The sequence below is a fragment of the Acanthochromis polyacanthus genome, chromosome 1, assembly GCF_021347895.1.
Source record: "Acanthochromis polyacanthus isolate Apoly-LR-REF ecotype Palm Island chromosome 1, KAUST_Apoly_ChrSc, whole genome shotgun sequence".
NCBI classification, from domain to species: Eukaryota; Metazoa; Chordata; class Actinopteri; family Pomacentridae; genus Acanthochromis; species Acanthochromis polyacanthus.
Window position 1 is genome coordinate 54,926,059 of NC_067113.1, and position 22,462 is coordinate 54,948,520.

The 22,462-nt window shown below is 38.6% G+C and overlaps 3 protein-coding genes across 3 annotated transcripts; 1 reads left to right on the forward strand and 2 right to left on the reverse strand.

The window, feature by feature from the left end:
* Positions 1-1,182: 1,182 nt before the first annotated feature.
* bik (BCL2 interacting killer) lies at positions 1,183-5,701 on the forward strand. The gene is made up of 6 exons (XM_051953805.1): positions 1,183-1,254; positions 1,342-1,370; positions 2,439-2,526; positions 2,774-2,926; positions 3,019-3,133; positions 5,068-5,701. Exons 3-6 carry the CDS (start codon positions 2,447-2,449, stop codon positions 5,182-5,184), a joined length of 465 nt encoding a protein of 154 aa, XP_051809765.1. The 5' UTR covers positions 1,183-1,254; positions 1,342-1,370; positions 2,439-2,446; the 3' UTR covers positions 5,185-5,701.
* A 10-nt stretch (positions 5,702-5,711) lies between these two features.
* On the reverse strand, positions 5,712-9,254 carry mcat (malonyl CoA:ACP acyltransferase (mitochondrial)). The gene is made up of 5 exons (XM_022217697.2): positions 8,672-9,254; positions 8,317-8,404; positions 8,008-8,225; positions 7,730-7,867; positions 5,712-6,116 (listed from the first exon to the last, which is right to left on the reverse strand). The coding sequence occupies exons 1-5, from the start codon at positions 9,092-9,094 to the stop codon at positions 5,841-5,843; spliced, it is 1,143 nt and encodes a 380-aa protein (XP_022073389.1). The 5' UTR covers positions 9,095-9,254; the 3' UTR covers positions 5,712-5,840.
* Positions 9,255-11,094: 1,840 nt separating this feature from the next.
* On the reverse strand, positions 11,095-22,462 carry def6c (DEF6 guanine nucleotide exchange factor c). Its single transcript, XM_022217719.2, has 12 exons — positions 22,077-22,462; positions 20,336-20,476; positions 18,876-19,058; positions 17,318-17,548; positions 17,088-17,234; positions 16,899-17,007; positions 14,073-14,302; positions 13,883-13,990; positions 13,476-13,642; positions 12,933-13,131; positions 12,731-12,821; positions 11,095-11,548 (listed from the first exon to the last, which is right to left on the reverse strand). The coding sequence occupies exons 1-12, from the start codon at positions 22,170-22,172 to the stop codon at positions 11,340-11,342; spliced, it is 1,911 nt and encodes a 636-aa protein (XP_022073411.1). The 5' UTR covers positions 22,173-22,462; the 3' UTR covers positions 11,095-11,339.

The following is a 22,462-nucleotide window of genomic DNA, read 5'->3' on the forward strand; positions in this document are numbered from 1 at the left end:
AACACAGTATACATAAATAGATATCACAGACTGTATATAAAGTTTACATTTTTTCGTTCTTTTTATTTATTTATTAGAGTTTATGATATATATATATAATAGATAAAAAAATCTTAAATAAAGAAAAACTAGATTCACTAAGAAAGTACAAAAGTATTTAAAAATACAAATATATACATTTAAAAATCCTCAATTTTTTATGACATAATGTACAACATATCTTGTTATTTTGTACTATATTATGTTATATTATATTATATTGCAATCATAGGTAGTATACAAACAACAATAATAGTAAGTCCAATATATAATGTATTATTATAATATCATAATATAACTTTCAGAGAATTTTTAAAAACTATTTTATCAACTAAGAGACACAGTCACTAAATATCTTCCATAGACTGTATATTTATACTTTATATATAATTTATATAGAGTTTATAATGCCTTTCAACAGCTTTTGCATATCAGCTTCACATTTTTTTCAGTTGGGGAAACTGCAAAATGTTTGTAAAGAAGGAACGTGTTCTAAATTCTTCTCATTTTTAAATAGATAACAGTCAGACAATCTTGATATTTTTGCAAAAGGTATTCTGGTGATCAATCCAAAAAAAAATTGTGATGACATCTCAAGTTTGAAAAGTGCTTTAATTGAATCAGCAATGTAAAAATGTCTTCATAACATTGTCGTAGGATTATTACTGCATGTAACACATTCAAGTACACCCTCTGGAATAACTATTGTTATAATTAAAGATGACCAACAAATGTATATCAATAATAGATTAAGCAAAATCATTGCATTGTTATTACAATGTACAAAATAATGAAGCACTATGTACTTTGGAAAAAAAAAAACATAAAACACTCAATAACAAAAACATGTAATTTACTGTTTTGAACAATGCTGAAGAGTGCCACAACCATACTATACAACCACACTAGGCCCATACTTGAATAAATCCAAGTAAAAATAATTTGCGAAAACCAAAACAAAAGCAAAACTGTAAAATATTAAAATTTAAAATTAAAAAGAAAAAAGGAAGCAAATGTAACTAATATACTAATACTACTACTGCAAGTAAAAGATAATAATAACAAAAATCAGCGTTATTAATTTTTGTAATTATTAAATAGTAGTTTGCTGCCTCCGTCGGCCCCTGCTGGTCACTGTGGGCAGCAGCAGGAGAAGGCGTGGCCAGTCATATCTGCGGCAGTTACCTGAGAGCAAGAAGATTAAAGGACGCTGCTGTAAGTACAAGAAAACAATTTACGATTCTTTCTTTATTTTATCATTTGTGATCAATATTAATTATAATGCATTTCCACTTATTACAGGGCGGCGTCCATTTTAATCTACATAAAAGGTAATTATACTTTCCTTTTTGTTGTGCATGCACCTGTTTACTGTCTGGGTAGGAGCTTTATACTCGATTAATATCTGAATTATGCTTCCAATATGATGCAGTGTAGTAGTGAAATTGGGAATGTGGTTAATTTTTAAATTAATTGTTATATTTGAGGTTTAATACAATATGTGTGATCTTCAAAACGACCTTTGTTTGCTTTGGGTGAGAGGGATGACTTCATCTCTTTGTTATGACAATATGGCAAACCATTACTCTTACCTACGTGATTAATGCTTTAAAGCTGTCCTCTGGGGATAATTTTTATTATGCTGTTGAGGTTCCCACATTCAGGGCTATAATTTAATGGTATTTTGTCATCAAAATGTTATAAATACTGAAAAGCTAATCCCATGGAGTTTAACACAGGAAAATATCTCTTGTAGATTTTTTAGTAGATTTTTATTTTTGTCAAGAAATGAATATTTAAAGCCTTTAAAGTAGATTTTCTGAGGTCGGTGTTGATGTTTTTTGTTCTTGGTGAGGATAAAGAGGCCGTTTGGTTGATTTGAGTTATGGAAATGGAACATTTGCATTAGGGCACATGACGGCAGGTACAACAGGAACTGATCTCAGGACAGGTGCACGTAGGAGGTTACAAACCGGTTTCAGCCTGTTTGTTGGGGCAAAACAGAAAGTAACAAGCCTGACAGAGTAATATAGGCAGACTAGATGTACAGTTTCTGGCATAAACCAGTCCTAAACATTAGGGAACTGAAACTCACCTCATCTGCAGCATACATTAGACAATAGATGACAACCTCTGGACTTGATCCAACACATGATGTCATCTCTTCAGACCTAGAAAGGCCTGTTTTCTTCAGCCTGCATCCTCTCCACGGTTACACAGCCGCCACCTATCCTGGTCACGTGACCCAGTATTTGCACAACCTGTTTATGAACGTTGAGAGTCAAGCAAAGAGATAATACACAAATGTCTTTATGCCACAGAGCCTTTATCTGTCCTGCATGTCTTTGTCTCATGTGTACCAATGTGATTTATTTGCATGATACCGGCTTTCTCCGCAGAAAACACGATGGTGGAACAAACAAGACAGCCGCGTAGAGTCGTGTCCCTCCAGGCTGGACCTGGTGAGGTGGACACTGGTAACCTGAGGTACCTAAACCTTAAAAAAACACACCGTGTGGGGTCTGATGTACCAAAAACAAACATTATCCCAAAGAGGTTTCTGTTTGTTGAATCTCCCACATCTTTGATACATTTTTACTTCCCTGATGGACAAAAAAGGCCAAAATAATAATAATAAAGAATAGCTTTTTGTTTCCCCACATTGTGACAAAACTAGCAGAAGAACTATCTAAAATCTTATAACTGAACAAATCCATGCCTGTTCTTTCTTTAGGATCAGAGACCGAGCAGCTCGGGTTGTCGGCCGCCATTTGGCTGTAATCGGAGACCAGCTGGACCGGGAGTGGACCAGCAGGCTGCCAAGCATGCGACTGACTCCTCTCTACCTGCTGAGACCCGCCCAGGCTCTGACACGGAACATCTATCGGTAAAAAAATCATAAATTAAATTTCTCCTTTAAATTATTTCACTCATCAAATGTTTGTTTGAGTGGCTGTAACCAGTTGTTGTTCCTCTCAGGGACATCCACAGTCAGTTCTGGGGCATCCAGGGTCTGTCTGCTGCAGTGAAGGACTGGATAGTGAGCGCTGCTCCTGGACAGGGGATCCTCAGAGCGGAGGCCTTTACAGCCTGGGTAACTCTCTCATCTGTCTCTGTGGCATCATGTTTGTGTCTTTAACAGAGATCCAGCTCTTCTAATTACATACTGAAGTTCACAGCAGCAGATATGTCACTCCAGATTAATTTTTATGCTATTGTGATGGATGATATACAGAACCTTACTATCCCATTTACACCTGATCTTAATAGGATCTGTATTAGTACAATTTATCAGAACAGATTCTAATTTATATGCAAGGTGTAAATATAATATGTGTTGGGATTGGGGAGCTATTTGGAGGTGATCACCTTCACATTGTGATCAGAGCCGTATTCTTCATGCATAGTATTTTTGGTTTGGACACTTTAAAATGCATTAATAAGTCCTAAATCTTGAATTTGCTGCAAAAGTGCAGACTTATTGAGTGCCAACTGGACTGTGACCAAAACATTTTAAGGAAAATCCCATTTTTTTTAAACTTATTTTGGGATTTCTCACTTTAAAGAAGACACAATGCAGGAATGTTGATTTACCTATGATTTTAGGTAAGAAACCTGCACTTTTACATCACACAGCTTAAAGATTATGACCTCAAAGAACAACCAGAACATAAAATGGGAATTTGCCATGTTACTATTAAACCTGTGGAAATATGTTTATTCATTTAATCCTCCATTTTAAGCTGTAATTTTAAACTCTAATCAAATTAATAATTCAGTTTAAGTTTGAATGAGTGGAAACTGTGCACAATATGGGTACAAAAAGCAGTAAAATGCAAGATCATGCGTAAAATGAGACTTGCTTCACTACACTCAACATGGTCAGCACTCAGCCAATCAAATTCATGCAGATCATTGCATCAGCTATCGACTGATTTAGCTTTCATTTAAAGCACAAGATAATAAACCGATTCTGAAATTACTTCTGAACAAATAATTCAGCTGGATGAGAATTAATTAGCAATTTAGCCTGGAACTAGATTATAGGGACAATCAAGACAATCCAAATGCATTTATGACTGCTTGTAAAAGTAGCTATCCAGAAAGAGAGAGATCACATTTTAAAACCAGTGTAAGTGAGATGGAACTTATTTTAGTGGATACCCTGGAGTTTAATATCCATTTCTGATCAGACATCAATGAAACTAAAATTGTTATTTTGTCTCAGCAGCATCCTCACCAGCTGATCTGTTCAAAGAAATAACAAGCAGCTTTGTTAGCTAATGTGTGGAAGAGTCCTATAAAAGGAAGGGGAAGAGGAGGAAGGAGGGGAGAGGGAAAGAGAAAGGGAAAAGAAGGAAAAAGAAGGAGCAGAGGGGAAGAGAAGGAAAAAGAAAAGATAAGAGGAAAAAGGGGGAAAGAAAAAGGAATGAAGGGGAAAAAAGAAAAAAAGGGAAAAAGAAGATAAAGGGAAGGGAGGAGGGAGGAGGAAGAGAAGGGGAGAAAGGGAGAGAGAAGGAGAAGGAGGGAGAAGGGGAGAGTGGGGAAGAAGAAGGGGTGGGGGAAAAGAGCAAGACAGACAAATAAACAAACAAACACATCTCTAAAAGACTATCTGGCCTCATTGGCACCGAGTTGGCGGCACCTGTTTTAGAATTCATTGAGGATTGGGGGGTGAGGGAACAAAGGAGCATGTCTGTCCTGTGTGTGTGTGTGTGGTTATGTGTAAATGTGTGCACTTATGTATGTCATTGTAAATTGTGTTTATATATGTATGTGTTTATGGACCCCCTCGAAAACGAGATGCTACATCTCAAGGGGCATTCCATTAATAAACTTCATTAAATACATGTGGAGAATTTTAACACTCCTGACATGTAGGATCTAGACATGATTGCTAAGCTATCACTGTCAGATATAATTTGCGTATGTGCAAAAAATGATTTCTGTGCTCAAAATTTCCCAATGCGAGAGACACACAAACATGTCTGCTTTCCTAAAATGTTCTCATCACTTTTCACTTCGCAGGTGTCCAGCCTGAAACCAGTAACCTGCGCTGGCTGGACCAGAGGAGCACTTGCTGCTGTGGCACTGGTGGCTGCAGCGACCATTCTGGGAGCACTATGGATGGAACAGAAAGCCTAAAGGGCCATGAGCGGGTCTTTTCGGCCGTTATATGGTTGACAAAAAAAATGTTTGCAAATGAGTGACAATTACTGCTATTACTGATTTTTTTTCCCTGCCGTTTACTTTGACTTCTCTTTTTATAATATTTTATGGAGCGGTATTGACAGTGAAGACTGTGAACAACCTCTTGGGCAACAGAACTGGAAACAGAAAGAAAAAAATAGACAGTAAAATGTATCAGAAAGTAAGAGAATTGTAAGAGAGAATTGTTTAAATTAGTTTTACAGTGATGCCCAAGGAGCAGGAGAGTTTATTGTAGCAGTGACATGTTGGTTCACGGTTGTATTAAAAGCACGTTTTCCATGAGTGGACTGTTGCTGGCCTGCAGTCTATCATATGCAGATGGTTAAAAAGGCCAAGATTTTTACAAATGAGATGTAGCTTTGCTTAATATAAATTGAAGGGAGCTGGACTTTCTGTGGCAGATTTGAAAACGCTTTTTCATGTGACTTAAATAAACTTCATAATGACAAAATGTGATGGCATTATTAATTGAAAAAAACATGAATTTAATTACAGATTGACACATAGACAAGAGCATTAAGAAGCAAGGTCAGGACATTGCAGTTTTGACGAGAGCTTGTTTTAATCGCTGAGTCCATGTCTCTGCATTATCAGTCGTCATACGCGCTGCTGACGACCACATTAGCGTATGTTTTGAAGGCTTTGCGGTTGCATTTCTGTAGCGTAGCGCCCAGCTGCTTTCCAGGTCCGACCTCGTAGGTGTCAGGGAAGTTCTGCCCCTGCGTCCTCTCGTAGATCTCGTGCAGAGTTTGCTCCCATTTCACCGGCGACACCAGCTGCTTGACCAGCTGCCGTCGTACGTGATTCTCATTCATGTAACGTTTTCCATCCACGTTGGAGTAGATGTTGATCTCAGGACGTCGCACCTAAAGGGGAGGGAGGTTAGATGTTAGGTGGCGAATACTGCATCAGAGAAGGTGTGAAACTTTTTTAAGAATTGCAGCTGAACAAAACGGCTTTTGGTGAGGTTACAAATTATGAGAAATGTGGATGAAATACGTTGTTAATAAAGGAGCAGTGGATATAGATATGGATATATGTTTCAGGGCATTTTAAAAGTTTTTTTCATCATGTAATAATCAGCAAATGTTTGTCCATATAATGTCAGAAAACAGTAAAAAATGCTTTTCAAGATCAGTGATCTAGTCTGATAGCTTGTTTTATTTGATCAACAGTCCAAGAATCAAATTAGTTTAGTTTGTTTTCTATTAAGAAGTGTCAGATTCTTACATTGAACTAAATGTTTAGCACTTTCACACAGAAAAATAAAAAATGCCACTGGAGTAATTCAGTAATAGCTGTATTTCTACTTTTTCCAAAAGAGTGTTGATGAGTTGTGAACTCCAAAACCAGCTGGCTGGTTTGAAAGAACTGTTCCCTTCAAAAAAAAAGTCAAAATCCCTCAAAACAGAATCAACAATCAGATTTTTAACTTTCTCTTAGTCCTTAAGATAAGATATGATAAGATAAACTTTATTGATCCTACAGTGGGGAAAGTTCACCGTTACAGCAGCTCCAAGAAGAAAGTAGAAATAGTTTAAAGGCAGTACAGAATAAATAGAAACACACAGTGCAAAAACGCAGAGAACATTATATGCACAGAAGATTCTTTGTTTTTTTGAGAATACTATTTACATGAGGTTCAACTAATCAAGTGTGATGTAAGGTTCAATTGGTAAACTAATTAAATCTCAGTTTAAAATTGTGGGATTTAACAAAATCACTTCAATATACGCGTTTCATTTTTTAAATGCCAAAAATAAAATGAATGTTTTAAAAAGGTTTTGTAGAAAACAAAAGATTCTGCTTTCCAGGAATAACTGGGAAGCTGTCTCCAAAAGTTACATGACTACAATTCAGGGACATTTATGCTAGAAAAGGCTGAACTGCAGGCTGATAGGAGAAAAGTATGAAAACAAATAAAAAATGACTAGCCCTAAAATATTAGTAGATTGACCACATTTTGCAGTACTGGACACTTACAAAAATGTTGTGCGTGAGGAAATAGTTGTTGTTGTTTTTTTTTTTTTTACAATTTTGTAAAATAAGAAAAAACTAACAAAATCTACTGTTGCTATTCTAATAATTCCTGGAATTATAGCTGTGTCATTCATCACAAACACTTTTGTCTACTTCCAACCATTGTCGTGCCATTTCAATAGCAGTACAGGACTTTAAACTGCAGGGGGAAATGAACCCACGGTGAGAAAAAATGTGACAGGAGCGAATCACGTCCAGAAACTATTTGGAGATCAGAGGAATTTTGTTATTTCTTCCCTTTTAATTGCCAAATAAAGTGATGGCTAATATTGTAATTATTATTGTCCATGGTGTGTTTTAAAGCTAAAAAGGAATGTGCCTGTTTTGGTTAAGGTGAGTATGGAGGGTTGGAATACAAAACATATTGAAATCAAAGACTGATGTGGCTTTTATTTTAGAGAAGAATCCTGCTCCTTATATGATCTGTCGGTGGACTGACCTCCACCTGCCTCAGCACCTCTCTGAGGGGTTCAGTAGCCAACGCCATCAGCTCGGTGTGGAAAGCTCCGCTGACTGGAAGAGGTTTGGTCCTGATGAACTGTAGACGTCTTGAGTTCTGCTGGAGGAAATCCAGAGCCTGGAATGACAACATAACTAATGAAAGCAGCTCTGACATGGATGGATTTATCTCTACGACCTTCATTACACAGTCACTGTAACTTCAGAAAAGTGTCACTACAGTGGGTTTGCATCAGCTCATGTCTTCACGTTTCATACCTGCTGGTGTCCTGCGATGACCCTGCCGTCAGGGAACAGGTAGTTGGCCACAGAGCACACCGGCTCCTCCACCCCCAGACTGCCGCAGTGCTCTTTAGCCTGCAGACAGGCATATTTGTACTGAGCCTGAGGTTTACCCATCACTGACAGCATCCCACTGGGAACTAGCTCTGATGCTTTCTGCATGGCCTCCGCACGAACCTTCACCGCATACAGAGCTAAAAGATCAACAGCAGTCAGTAAGGTCCATATTATCACAATGATTTTAACTGATGTGCATGTGTAAAACAGAAAACAGGTCATCTTTACCTTCTGCAAAGTCCATGGCACCAGAAAAGACAAGCGCAGCAAATTCTCCAACACTGAAACCTGCAGCAGCAACACATGTCTCAACGGCCTGGGGACAGAACAGTAAAACAAATAAAGGTGTCCATCTGCACAAAGTTTGTCACTATTTCTGATATTTTACATACCCAGAGCTTAATATAGGATTTAGAATAAAAATAATCATCAGCTGTCGCCAAATTTGCTTAACTAATGCATTCAAGTGCAGTTCTGTAGCGCTTAACTTTGAGCATTTTCATCCTAAGCTACTTTAAACATCATCTAAATTGCACACATTAGACCAAAACTGACCTGGGTAAGTGAACCCACACAGACCTACCCTGGGGTTTTCCTGGTGGAGCCTCTCCACCGCAGCCAGAGACGTGACGAACACGGCCGGCTGGCAGTGCACCGTCTTCTGCAGCTCCTCCTCGGGCCCCTGCAGGCACAGAGCCAGCAGGTCGTAGCCGAGGATCTTCTCCGCCACCGAGAACATCTCCTTGACGTTGGGGTACTTCAGCAGCCCCCTGCCCATGCCCACATACTGGCTGCCCTGGCCGGGGAACAGGAACACGGAGCAGCCGCTGGGGTCTTTCCTGGTTCTCCGCTGCGGTGGTTGACTATCCGGGGTAGAAGATAGGGGCCCGGCTGGAGGAGGTTGAGTCCCCCCCTGGTCGGTGGTCAGTCTCCTGGTCAGAGGGAGCAGAGTCCTGACCTTCCCCCTCCAGACTGCAGTCATGCTGACACAAACTGTCGCCAACATGAACTATTCTTCTTCTCACAGCGTCTTCACGAGTTAAAACTGACCCACGACTCACCTGGACAAATTGTAGTTAAGAAAACAGTCAAGTTTGTCTCATCTCTGCTCGGCATGACAGCACAGTGGGAGCCGCCATGTTGTTTAACTTTATTCTTCTACTTCCGGTTTCCTGTCAGGCTGCAGCGCCTCCTCAGGCCGGAATGAGTCATGATTTCATTTAGGTTATTTACTTTTTTTTAAAAAAATTCAACATTTTTAAATACACAAATTTTTCTCTTTTTTGGGGTTTTTGTTCAATTCTTTTATTTTTACTAATCAAAATTTCAGCAAGAACATGCAGACAATAATTCAATATAAATCGAGATGTAATAAAAAAAATAATGCCATATAACAAAGAAAGACAGAGATATTACTAATACTAATACAATAATAATAATAATAATAATAATTATAATTATAATTATAATCACAATAGTAAAGATCGTGATAATAATAATAATAGCTAGATGAGCAAAATGTGTGCATGCTTTGAAAAAAAAGAGTTTTTTTCATCATCATCATCATCATCATCATCATCATCATCAGAGGGAGATAGTTAGACATATGCGGTGGTGACATTATTGTATTTATGGGTGCATTACACAATGTAGCCTCTCTAATAAATATAGTAACTACCAAAGTATAGCAATGGTAAGCAAAGGATGATAAAAAACATTTTATTGTACCACAAGCTACTATAGTTTTCAGAAATTTGCATCATACATTGCCAAAATTTTCAATATCAATTTTTTAAAACATTAAGCTACTGAGAGCTCGCAGAGCTTCTTTCAATGGATGACTGTGAATGTTGTGTCAAAGGTAAACTGTATGTGCATTAAATCTTGTAAAGTGATTAATCACATAGATTTGCCTGTGTGCCTTTAGCAGTAGAACAGTTAACATGAAATGATGGGCTCATCTTTAATATCCCAGTGGGAAAGAAAATGCCTTTTTAATTACAATAAAACAATATTTAGTCTGATCCAGTGTTTAAACTGTTGTGTTAGTGGTTTTACTAATCCATGCTGTCATCTCGGTGTGACAGTCATGCCTCTGATGGTATCTCATGTGGTAAAGCTGTGTCACATGTTTTGTTTCACACTCTGAATGTTGAATTACTGAATTATGTTGCTGATGAAATTGCAATATCTGTCAGTGAAATTGTAATTTGTTAGTTTTCCAAATTGTTCAGCCATAGTACACAGTAAAATCAGTAAATACAATAAATTATTAAATCAAATCCACATAAATATACTGAATGGAAAAAAAGATGCATGTTTACATGCTGTTTTTCATTATATTGTGTTCATACAATACATGATGCACAGGAATCCCTTTATGTCCTTTAGTTTATCAGGCATATTCTATAGATTAATCCTGAAGGCATTTTGGCTTTTATTGCTGCTAAAAATGAATAGAATGATGCAGTAAAGGTTTTTTTTTTGTCCTATATTTGTTGTTTTATTGTGCATTGTGCTGAATTTTTAACACAGATTTAGATAAATTGGGCAGTACTTGGTTTTTACAAAACAAACAAGACAGTGATTAAGAAAAGATGTCCATGAAATTACATTGGCTATATGCTGAGGAGGACGCTACACTGTAAAAGTACGTTTATGCTCTGTCATGGACCGACATGACGGTGACCTTGTTTTTAAATTGACCTCAACAATATGTTGTAAGCTAACATCATCTGAGATTATTCCTGTACAGTATTTAGCCTCATCAACAATCTGCTTTTGCATGCAAAATACTGCATTTGACTGAAAATGACAAAAGGTTCAGGATGCTGCTGACTTTGTACTTTTCACGTGCGTTGCTGACATCACTTCCTGTAGCTTCATGCATCAGATTGCAGGAGAGGTTTGCAAAAGAAATCAGATAAAAAAATAATTCAGTTTCCTCGCTGGAGGGTTTGTATTAATTCACATGGATTTACATGAAAAATAAATATCACCAACAAGTTTAATTATTCACCAATAAACTTTATTGTACAAAACTGTAAATCTCAGTTATTCTTAGATGTGTTTTATTTAAATCATGCATCACATTGTGCTTGTTGTCATCATCACTCTCCATCTTTGCGTGCAATTCAGAACATAAATATAATACAATGCTTTTTGTACTGGCAATATCTTTTCTCTGTTCACTCTCAGTCTGACACAATTAAAGAATTTCTCTTATTATTTTTAAACCATCAGCGCGGTGATCACGCCTGTCCATTGGGTTTTCCCTGCGATTCGTCGGATTGGTCAGACAGGTTTACGGCCTCCAGCTGCTCCTCCAGTCTCTCACTGTCTTCTCCTGTCTGGCTGTTCTGACCACTGATTTTAAATTTAGTGATGAACTCGTTGCTGGCCAGAGCTCCCTCCTTTTTTGGACACATCCGTGTTGATAATAGGCGATGTTCCAGACGCTCTACAACATAAATTGTGATACAACATCTTACAAAGGTATGCCCAGTAAGCAATAATGCATTGGGTTAATTCTTATTTATTTGATAGCAGGCAGCTTTCAATTAAATATAGGAGAGAGTTAGAGCATTAATCAGGAATCGGTTTTTGGAAAGCACCCATGATCCATAATTGTCTATCATCATGAGTGTTTTAGGGAGTGCTAGGATACAGATGTTCAGTAAAAGCAAACATAATATATAACTGATTATGCAAATTATGCTCTTTCTTGATCAGTAAACACAAAGTCATTATAAGAAGACACAGTTAAAGTGCAAACCCATTTTCATTATTCTACAGTGAAAAAAGTCTTAAAATCTAACTCATACACACAGAAAACTAGAATTTCTGCCTTGTGGGTTGGATGCCTCCAACACACTTTCATGTGTGCACCTGATTTTGTATCACTAATGCAGAATCATACCAAATGTTGAATATTGTCACTATCTCCCTTTTTGTTCTTAAGTTTTTGCAGATCTTGATGCCACAGACAGACCACATGGATATATAAAGTTATCATTTTATCCTCTTGGACACTTGTGTGAATTTTTGTCATCATTAATTCTGGTCAAAAATGTGCTTTGTGAGCTTTGTGCCAGATTTGACTAAATTTGACACAGCTGTTGTTGATGCAGAGGTACAATGAGTCAAAAGATTTAAGCGAGTACCATCAGAATTATTGTTTCTTCTTAACAATACATATTTTCTGAGAAAATAATAATAATATTCACATGTCGAAATTAAAATTAAGTGGTGATTCAATTAATTTGCCAGCAGAAGACAAGCAAACACATAATGCAATGCTTATTTGAAATCTCTTTATATTTGAGCCATGTTTTAAACCTTTTTTCTTTATTTTTTTGGTATAATCCTTAATGATTCACAATTTCTATCTGCTTCTGTGGAAGTCTAAGAATTTTACCAAATCCTATGATTTTTGGCAGGCACCATAAGGAGGGGTATCCATGGACTCCTGCAGACTGATGGAATCTACATCTTGCGGCTCCTTGCATACTAACGAAAGTGTAAACTATAATATTTACTGGCCATACTCTTATCTTTGCAGCTGGCTAATATTTGCTGACACTGAATTTCACTGTACCCCTTTAAGCTGAAGTTTTAAATTTGTCAAAAAGTTGTTGTGCACCTCCAGGACTGATGGGCGTCATCAGGCGGTTCAGCTGCACGTTCCAGTGCCGGACGTATTGACTGGCATTCCTCAGCTTCTCCTGAACTTCCTACAACCAGAAAGTCAAACAGACAACTGCGTCAGTGTTTGATTTGCACAAGCATTAAATGTCACGCTTCACGCTGATCCAGTAAAAACACACTATCTCGCTCTGTCTCACCTCCAGGTGCTGGTGGCTCCTCTGGCGAGACGCCCGCAGATCCTGCAGCTCCTGAGAGGCTGAGTGGAGGGCTGAGGGCGTCTCCTCTTCATTGCTGCTTTCTGATGCCTCATGTATGGGGCTGAGGTTCAGCATGGCCCTCTGCTGCTCCTGGAGGAGCTTGAACTGCTTCTTCTTCTCCTCTTCTGCCTGCAACAACCTGGAAGAGGAAGGAAAGAGAGGAAGAAGCTGTAAATGTTTGTAGTTCTCTTCCTAATTCCTGGACTTTCCAGTGACATGGTATAAGCATCCAAGATGTTTAGCACGAATATGAAAACTAGACGCTTCTCACTACTCAAAGAGATGTGTGAGGAACATCCTATCTTTTAAGTTTCCAGCAACACATTAACAGATATTCTGCAACAGTCACTGCTAATAGCTAACTCTCCTAACTTTCAGTGGTTCAAATATGAACAAAATGGCTAGTTGACCATTATTATTCCACAAAAAGAAGTAAGACCACAAATTACAGCATCATAACAGGAGTTAGACATCCACTGGTACCTCTCCAGCTCCTGTCTCGCCCCCTCCTCCTCCACCCGGGTCTGGATCTCGATGGCGAGAGCAGCTTCCAGTTTCTGCTGTGTCATTTCCAACTCCTGGATCCTTTTCTTCTGCTGCTCAGCCTCCCTTTCCTTCATCTGCATCTCAGCCTGCATGCTGTCTCTCATCTGGACACACACACACACACACACACACACACACTGAGTGGACAGACCTGACCTATTCTTGAATCCCCTTTTCCAGGAATGTCGTAACCGTTTCCCCAACTCATTAAAGGTGAAGCCTGGCTTTTATAATGCCAACGTTCTGCTGCAGTTTTCACACATCAGAGTCAATGAGATGGACTCTAAATCCTGTTTCAGAAGAATCGTAAATACATGTTGTCATCTGGAAAACTTCTTTCTTACCATCTCAGCCTCTTTCAGCTGTCTCTCCAGCTCCATCTGCACCTCCTTGTGCTTCTTCCTCTCTCTCTCCTCCGCCTCCCTTCGGCGAGTTTCCAGTTCCCTTGCGTGCTGTGACACATGTGGTATGTGATGCAAATACATACATATTAAAGTTTATATTTGTAAAAGTGATTAATCGCCCCTCTCTTACCTGGATGATGCTTTCAATCTCCAAGTCCTGTTTGTCTTTGTCTTTCTCCATCTTCTCCATGTCCTGGATGTTCAGGTCGTCTGATTGGCTGCTGCGGCTGCTGCAGCTGCTGCGAGCACTCCGGCTGCGCTCTCGATGGCTGTGTTCCCGCTGGACTCGTCTCTTCAGTTTAAGTTCGTGGTGAAGCAAAGACTTTCCCTCGCGCTGAAGACGGAGGGCTGTTTGGATGGCTGAAGAAGTGACAAAAACACACATAAAGATGTTAATGTAGGCAGGATAGTTGGAAATAAATATTTTTAATGTAAATCCATGAGTAAAAACATGTATTTCTTCGTGGCTCAGTCGCCTACTGCTGCCAGGAATTGCTTACAAAGAAGGAAAGTACAGTCAGAACTGAACATATATTGAATAATACATGCATCTACTTTTTTGCTTTTTCAAATTATTCAGAATCCTTCTTCAGAGAAAACCTCTAAATTGAATGCTTTTTTGAACTTCCCTTGTCTTTTGTTCATCCACCACCACTAACCATCATGTAAGATAACAAAATGTGCTTCTATAAATAGAATAAGTAGTCATCCACTGCTTCTGGGCTAGACTATGCTTTGCTTTATATTCAAAAGCTATGGAAATTTTTCTTCCTAACCAGAAGAAGTGTGTCAGTGTCACAAGACAAAGCTGTAAAATGTTATTATGGCTAGAAGACCAAGATTACATCCAGGCAGTCAGCCTAACCCAAACAACACCGCTCCTCTGAACCTTGTGCTGCTTCTTATCTTTCTACATGACAAGCTGCTTTTACTTGCGACAAGCTTTAGAAGATTTGACATTTTTCATGTTGCATATTCAAGCCATATTCATTTGAAACAATAGAGACTTCATCTCGCAATTATTCAGTATTGACTAATCTGCAAAAAAATAGTTTAACCTATCAAACATCTAAAAGTAGAGCTAAACACATTTGACAATTTCCCACCTCCCAAAGCAATGTCTTTAAATTGCATTATATTCAGTTTCATTTACTGTCATATGATACAAATAAGTTCTTGATCCTCACGTTTGAAAAGCTGGAACCACTAAATAACTTGAACTTGCTTGAAATACTATTTGTCAAAACAGCTGCAGCTGTCTTCAGAGAGTTTTCTTTATCAGTAGTTGGATAAATAAGTCCCCAGGATGGAAATGGATTATTAAAAATTGACATTTGTCGAAGCTGTTGGTGACTCAGAGATACACACAGGAAATACTTTAGCATCACCACCACCCACATCAATGTTTGATGCCAACAGACGTAAATGAGATTTTCCTGTTAGTAATTTTTCAAACGGTGATATGAGGTTAGTGAGATGATGCTGGAATAAGTCAAAGGGTCAGGGTTAGACTTTCACGGAACATTTGTGTCCTATGTTCTTCTTTCATTAGATTAATTGTATTTTTTTGTATTTAATTTTTCACTCAATGCTTAGTTCGGTTTAGGCACCAAAACTCGTTGATGGAAAGATAAAATACACCCGTTCACAACACTAAGCCCATCTTTGACAGAAAACTCATCGTTGCCTGCAAAGAAGCTACGGTAACAAGCAGAAAACAAGTGAGTCATGGAGTTATATTCCTGATGTTCACTGATTTTTTAGGTCTACCAGACTGCTGTGTGCTGAAAAGTAATGCTAATATGCACCTTGTCCATTCAAATGTGACAAAGCAGCTGTTTGTGAAGACTTGGGCGCAAGATTGGGCTTGAAATAACTAGAATTATAGACCTGTGGTTGTCAAGTCAAGGCTTTTCTCCTGTTGTTGAGTTATAACACTGAGTAATGACCAGAAAAGTATTTTTGCAGAACACTATGATTGCACAGTGAAGCCGACCTTTGACCTTTTGAATATAAAATGTCATCACTTCATCATTTTACCTCATTAGATGTTTGTGTGGAATGTTATAATAAAATCTAATCAGTTCATCCACGAGTTCAAGCGAAAGTGAGACAAAAACAGCAAACAGATTATGTGTATATTTTTACAACTCGGGGTGAATGATTAGTCTGAGCCTGTTACTGCTGCCAACTCAAACTGGAACCACGGCAACAAGTGAAATGGAAGTTAGCATGCCTGTTTGTCCAGACTCATGTAATATTTAATATGTAGTGAAGACTTTGAGGAAATTTAATAGATTAATGTCAACAAATCAGTATCTGACCAAATGTGAAGGATGGTCACAATCTCTCCTTCTGTTCCTGAATTATGATGTTGAATAACGACCAGAAAAGTGAATTTGTAGAACAGTATACAGTCACAATGAAGTTGACCCCAGACTTTTTGGATCTAAGAAGTCATCACTTCATAATTTTATCCTTTTACATGTGAGATGTTACCATAATTATCATATGAATTCTTTAGTTATGGCCAAAAATGGTGACCTTTGACCACCAAAATCTAAACAGTTCAACTTTTAGTCCCACTGAACATTTGTGCCAAATTTAAAGAATTTCCTGCACGATGTACAAGAGATATTGTGTTTACAAGAATAGGAAGGCTGTCACTGGTACAGAGGCATAGAAACACCTGAAGAAACCCAAAGTTTGAAAAGAGAAAGATTAAAATAAAAAAAAGAGCAACAGCCCTCAACAAAGACTGTTTTGAAAGAGATGGTTGGGAACATGGAGACTTTAAAATGGCAAATACTTGGCACTAAAATAGTCTCTAAAACCAAGAATCAATAATGTTGTGGCTTCATTTATGACAACTTGGTTCCAGGAAATTAAAATGACACCACAACATTTCAGTTAATCTGCGACTAATGCATGTTTCTCTTCATACACACCAACACACCTTGAGTCCACTCCACCTTCTGCCTCTGGTCCGGCGCGCTCATCTCAAAGGTTTTGTTGTGGGTTTTCACGCAGAACATGCATCGCTTCCCCTCCCTGTCTGGAATAGGCTGAAACAGAAGGAAACAGTGTTCACCGTCCTACCGAGGGCTCAAACACGCAGAGTTGACTTTACGCTTTCCTCACCAACCTCTACGATGCAGCTCTTATCTAGCTGGATATCCCCCTTCTTGTCCTTCAAGTCCTCGCTGACGTAATAAGCCATGGAGGATGGCTTTAAGACAAACCAGCGCTCAGTCCAGTTCCTCCGCACGTGGCCCTTCTTCCACATGTAGCCCTGCAAAACAAAGGTTGGATTGAAGAACAAAGAAAAACAGAAAAGAGCAGATGAAGTGACTCCGAGGATACAGACTGACTCACCCTCTTGAGGACGTTGTGATACATCTCCAGAAACACCTCGTCCAAGGCCAGACTGAAGGCCTCTGCACTGGTGACCCTCAGCAGCCGGTCGGCTTCCATGTGCTCCAGGAAGGTCCACACCGACATGCCTTCCTCCCGCAATGTGGCATCCTGGAATATTAAGTCCTCCAGGGGCTTCCCATCCCACTCCTGGCTCATCGCTGTGGAGATCTTCTTGAGGAGATATTCCACCTAAAGGCGTTCAGACAAAAAAAAATGCTGTCAGAGAAAATATCACTAAAAGCAAACACTGTTGGTAAATTTAGTGATTTCGAAATCTGTAGCACAGCTTTACAGGGGACGGCTACTGTGCAGTTTATTTTCATCTCTGTCAGCAGGAAACCGACAGCATTATGGAGGAAGTGCAGGAAGGAAGAGCCTCATTAACTTACTTACTTGCACTTGCTTTTTTCTGCCCTGAAAAAATGTAAAATTACGTGAGTTGGTTAGGGCTCAAGCTGGGTTTATGTGCAGCATCGTATTTCTTGCCGTTCATAGTAAAAGCACTTTCTCTAACAGCCTTAAAACCTTTGGTGGGGTCACGTCTTGTGTGATTCCCTCCTCTGGTTGTCTTATGTTGTCTAGAGAATGGTGAGGAAGACTTAGTTTGCACCAACTCCTTCAATATCATGGCCAGGGTGAGCGTGAAAGTTTTATTAGAATTTTGTGGAAGACACGTTAAGATATATTAAATCAAAATGGCATAAGCTTCATTTTACTCCTTTTTCTGCATTCTTGTGAATCTTTATGCACCAGTTGTACATTTTCTGCTTCAATTTATGGTGAAAATGTGACAATTCAAAATATAAGGTAATATTTATAAATGTGATTATATTTTCCATGCAGATGTATGTATTTAAATATGAAGAAGGACTTATTCCACCATGAATATTGAAATCTACGCCTCGAGGATGAGCTAATGGCCCTTGGGAGGAACTGAGAGGACATTCTTGACTGTAGTTTTGTGTTTCATACAGACATAGCTACAGGAATTACTCCAGAGCCCATCCTCGCCACCAATAACTTTCCGATTATTTGGGCAATCAGGAATAAATCTAAGAATGGCAGGGAAAGAAGCGCTTTTGCTGATAAGAAATGGTGCCATTTTGGTCACATTACTGTTAAAGAAATGTTTCTGTAGCCCACATATTGAATTGTTAGCCATGGGACTACATCTCCTTAACATATCCAGCCTTGGTTTTTATTCATATCCCATCCTCTGCTAACCCAGCAACCAAGTCACCGACTCCATTAAAGCAATGTCCACCATGTTGGGCGACTGATGACAATTTTTGGATTGAAATTCTTAAATATAAAAATCATTTCTCTCTCTGTGCAGTGTCAAAATGTTCAGATTTTCTTCTCAGGGATGTAAATTTGTTATTAAATAAATGTATTAAGGGCTTTTCAGCAAACTTCTAGTCAAGTAGGTCTCACTGAAAATATTCAAATAAAGTCCTTTCCAGCACAAATTCCCATTTCACACATTAAACTCTCCTCCCTCCTCAGCATCTTTTACCTCCTCTGGTATCATCACCAGTGGGTAGCGGTCCTCAGACAGGAGGTTGAATAAACAGAAGAGCTTGAAGCTGTCTCTCTCTGATAGCAGCGACCCTGGCTTTAACCCCTTGTGGTTCTTCTTCATGGTCATCATCCAGCACAGGTCATCAAACTTCTCCTTGTCAAACATGCCCTCCTTGACCTGGAAATACAGAGAACCACTGAAATTATAGAAACTATATTGAACCAGATCAGTTTTGCACAACAGGTGTGAGAAATCCCTCAACTAATGAGATTATCGTTTTCTACAAACCCAGATTAATGGAAAACAAACTGAGGTTCAACCTAAAAGAGTAATTTCTGCCTCCAGAGCAGCTTCACTTGTAAGAAATAAAATGATTTAACAATTTTTCTTGTAAAAACAGTACACAAATTATTAGAGAAATACAGATCCTGGAAAACCTAACAAGCGCCCTGAGACAGCTGGGTGATTTTATAGGGAGAAGAAGAACAAAACTATACAGCTGCTATTTTTTTGTAGATAATAAATCCCTTGAAAAGACATGAAACAATGAATTAGCCCAAAAAACCCTCAAACTTTCAAAGAACAGTTCACAGATTTGCACATTTGTTGGGGACTACTTTCAGCAGTGGATTAACAGACAATTTATGAAACTGAGAATATTTGCAGAAGGAGAAAGGTGTTTTATCATCAGAAACATGGCAGTAGCCTAATGTTAGCCACTTAGCATTATCATCAAATAGCTCTGATAAACATGAGCTATACTTTGTTGACATAAATGGACAAAATCAGTACTCTAGTTGTTTTTTGTGACACATTTAAAATAATTACCGCTTTTGTTGATGTTACTGCAGCTTGATTTGTATCTGTGATTGTAATATTTATATTTTAAAGGCTCATTATTAACATTTAGTATTCTTCTGTAATGTAGCAGTGTTTTTAATATTACTTATATAACATTCTCTCTCAGCCCACAAAAAATATTTAACAACTAAATAAGTATCAGAAATGTCCAATGATTAATTAACTAATGACTTGAATTAACAATTAGTCGACTAAAAAATATATAGGTTGGGAAAAAGAATCAGTTCAGTGTTGTTTGTTTCTATCAGATTTGTAAACTTTAGTGACAAACCCAAACAACTAATTTATTATAGAATAATATCACATAGTCTCTTTCTTCAGCTACAGCCTCACTAATGCACAAACAGGCTGATATCATTTAAGTGTTTAAAAATATTCACGTGTGTTTTCACTTATTAATTAATGCAGCATATGTTTAAGTATTACTATTCACACTATAATTTATGAGATAAATATGCCATTCACTAGTCTTGTGCTGTTTATGCTTCTTTTACTGGCATTTCCTGTCAGTAATTTAGAACAACCACACTTAAGTGCATCAACATAACTGCTGTTGAGGAAAAAGGTGCCTTTAGATGTCATTTCAGCAGTACCTTGTCCAGTATATATTTATTGAGGTAGGGCATGTAGCCATGATTAGACACTGGCCCGTCATCATCGTCCTGGAAGTGCTCCTCCAGAGCCACTGGATCATGTGGGATGTTCAGGACTGTGTACAGGTTGTGAGAAAGCACCTGAAGAAGAAAGAGAGAGACGTACATACGGGTAAGAAATTGAAGAAAAATCTAATATAAAGTGTCTTAGTAAGGTGTTGGCGCTAGGATAGCTTCAATACTCCTCGGTATGGATCTAAAAAGATATTTCATTTATTGTTTTGATGATGATGGGGGAGAACACTGTGTAACACCCTCCACTATCTCCCATATGTGTTCAATTGGGTTGAGATCTGATGACTGTGAAGACCATAACATACTGTATGATTCACGTCATTTTCATATTCATTAAATCATTCAGTCACCTCTAAATAAATAGTGTCTTGTTTATGGAAGCCCTGCCATCCTAGAAGAGACCACTCCCATCAGGATAGAAATGTTTCACTGCAGAACAGAGATGATCACTCAGAACATTCTTGTACTGATATGTAGTGAACCTTCCCGCCTAAGGAGAAAAGTAGACCTGAATCAAGCTAGCAAAAATGCCCCCTACAGCATAACAGAACCACCAGATTCCCTCATTGTAGGAGTCAAACTTATGTACTCCTACACTTGTCATAAATATGGTAAAAGATGAATTACCATATTGCTCTTTTCTACTACTCAGTAGACCAATATCTATGTTTTTTACACCACTGAACTCATAAACATACATTTATATTTGTAATGAAGGGTTTGTGAACTGCAGATGTCACTACTACATTGTTTCTGAAGCTCCTTCCATCTGTGCCCCAACAATAAACTCTCTTTTAAAGTCATTTTATCTTCTTGCCATCTTGATCCAAGATCTGATCAGCCTGCTCAGCATTTTATACAAGCTGCAGACAAGGATTGGATGTTAATTCCTTAACTGTTACCTGTGTTGTGCATGTGTGGAAATGTCAGCATTCTTCATGTTTCTCCACTCCTTTATTCAAGTTTTTTCTCGAATTTGTCACCCTTCCGTATGTGTCACTTTGAATGTATAAAGGTGAGCACCTAATTTTTGTGCACACTCCCTGTTTCTTCATATATCCATAAACACACAAACACAAGCTCAAGCAGCTAGTCCCTCAGTGGCTCAGCATGTCAGGACAGCTTTCTGCTATGTCTCTGGATTCTTCTCACCTTTAGAGGCTCAGGCAGGCATGTAGAGACTGGATGGGAAGCAAAATAACAGACCAGAATAACACTTACTGAGGTGGAAAAATTGAAAAATAAAGTCTCGGCTTTTATTTAAAAAAATCCTGACAGTAGTTGTGCTATGGGAGTATGTGTTTCTAGGCCACAGGAAAAGGTTGGACTTTGAGCTTGAAGCTGAAACTGGTCTCACCTAAATCTGAAAAGGCTGTGGGTTTGTTGGAAAAAGTCTTTCAGCGTTTGCAAATATTTGGATTTGTGTCTAGCTTTTAGGAATTTTATGATCCTCAGATGGCATAGCTGATTCACATACTAGTATATAATTTGATACAACTTGTAAATGCAACTAATGGGGATTTCTGGCTTGCCTTTTGCCAGACAAGAGTAACAGATTGGAAATAAATGAGAAATATGCGGCTTGGTTGTATCGGTGTGCTGTCCAGTGGACGCCCCTCGGCCTCAGTTTCCTAATCTCAAAATGTCTCTCTGCCTTCCTGCTTACCTTTAGCTGCGATTTGGACACTTTCCCGCACTTCTCCACGTCCAGCGATGTAAAAGCGTACCAGATGGACTTGAGGAGTTCGGCTTTTAGGTCCATTTTGGAGACCGCGGTTGCGCGTAAAAACAACTACATTTCCAAGCGGTACGCAGCGGCTTTTACGCAGCGTCAGGCGAGTGGTGGCAGTGAGAATTACCAAATTAAATGTGGGGCAGAGCGCAGACTGCTGTGCAAACTACAAAGGACCAAAGTAGTCAGATGTAGGTCGGACTTAAAGAGGCGGAGAGTTGAGACAAAGCGTGGAGTCCTACTAGTTCCTCTGCAGCAAATAGATCCGATAAAAACAATGGTTTGAAAATGGTAGAACTGTTCCAAGACATATTTTGGAT

What these genes read in the sequence shown, in the direction of transcription:
- mcat (XM_022217697.2), bottom strand. Translation starts at nt 9,094, where the DNA reads ATGTTGGCGACAGTTTGTGTCAGCATGACTGCAGTCTGGAGGGGGAAG. An exon ending in TCATCGCAGGACACCAGCAG is followed by an intron (nt 7,868 to 8,007) that starts GTATGAAACGTG and finishes TTGTCATTCCAG; the next exon opens with GCTCTGGATTTCCTCCAGCA. An exon ending in AGGTGCTGAGGCAGGTGGAG is followed by an intron (nt 6,117 to 7,729) that starts GTCAGTCCACCG and finishes CCTCCCCTTTAG; the next exon opens with GTGCGACGTCCTGAGATCAA.
- bik (XM_051953805.1), top strand. Translation starts at nt 2,447, where the DNA reads ATGGTGGAACAAACAAGACAGCCGCGTAGAGTCGTGTCCCTCCAGGCT. An exon ending in CTGACACGGAACATCTATCG is followed by an intron (nt 2,927 to 3,018) that starts GTAAAAAAATCA and finishes TGTTCCTCTCAG; the next exon opens with GGACATCCACAGTCAGTTCT. An exon ending in CGGAGGCCTTTACAGCCTGG is followed by an intron (nt 3,134 to 5,067) that starts GTAACTCTCTCA and finishes TTCACTTCGCAG; the next exon opens with GTGTCCAGCCTGAAACCAGT.
- def6c (XM_022217719.2), bottom strand. Translation starts at nt 22,172, where the DNA reads ATGGACCTAAAAGCCGAACTCCTCAAGTCCATCTGGTACGCTTTTACA. An exon ending in ATCACAACGTCCTCAAGAGG is followed by an intron (nt 17,235 to 17,317) that starts GTGAGTCAGTCT and finishes TTTGTTTTGCAG; the next exon opens with GGCTACATGTGGAAGAAGGG. An exon ending in GACGCCCATCAGTCCTGGAG is followed by an intron (nt 11,549 to 12,730) that starts GTGCACAACAAC and finishes TTTATGTTGTAG; the next exon opens with AGCGTCTGGAACATCGCCTA.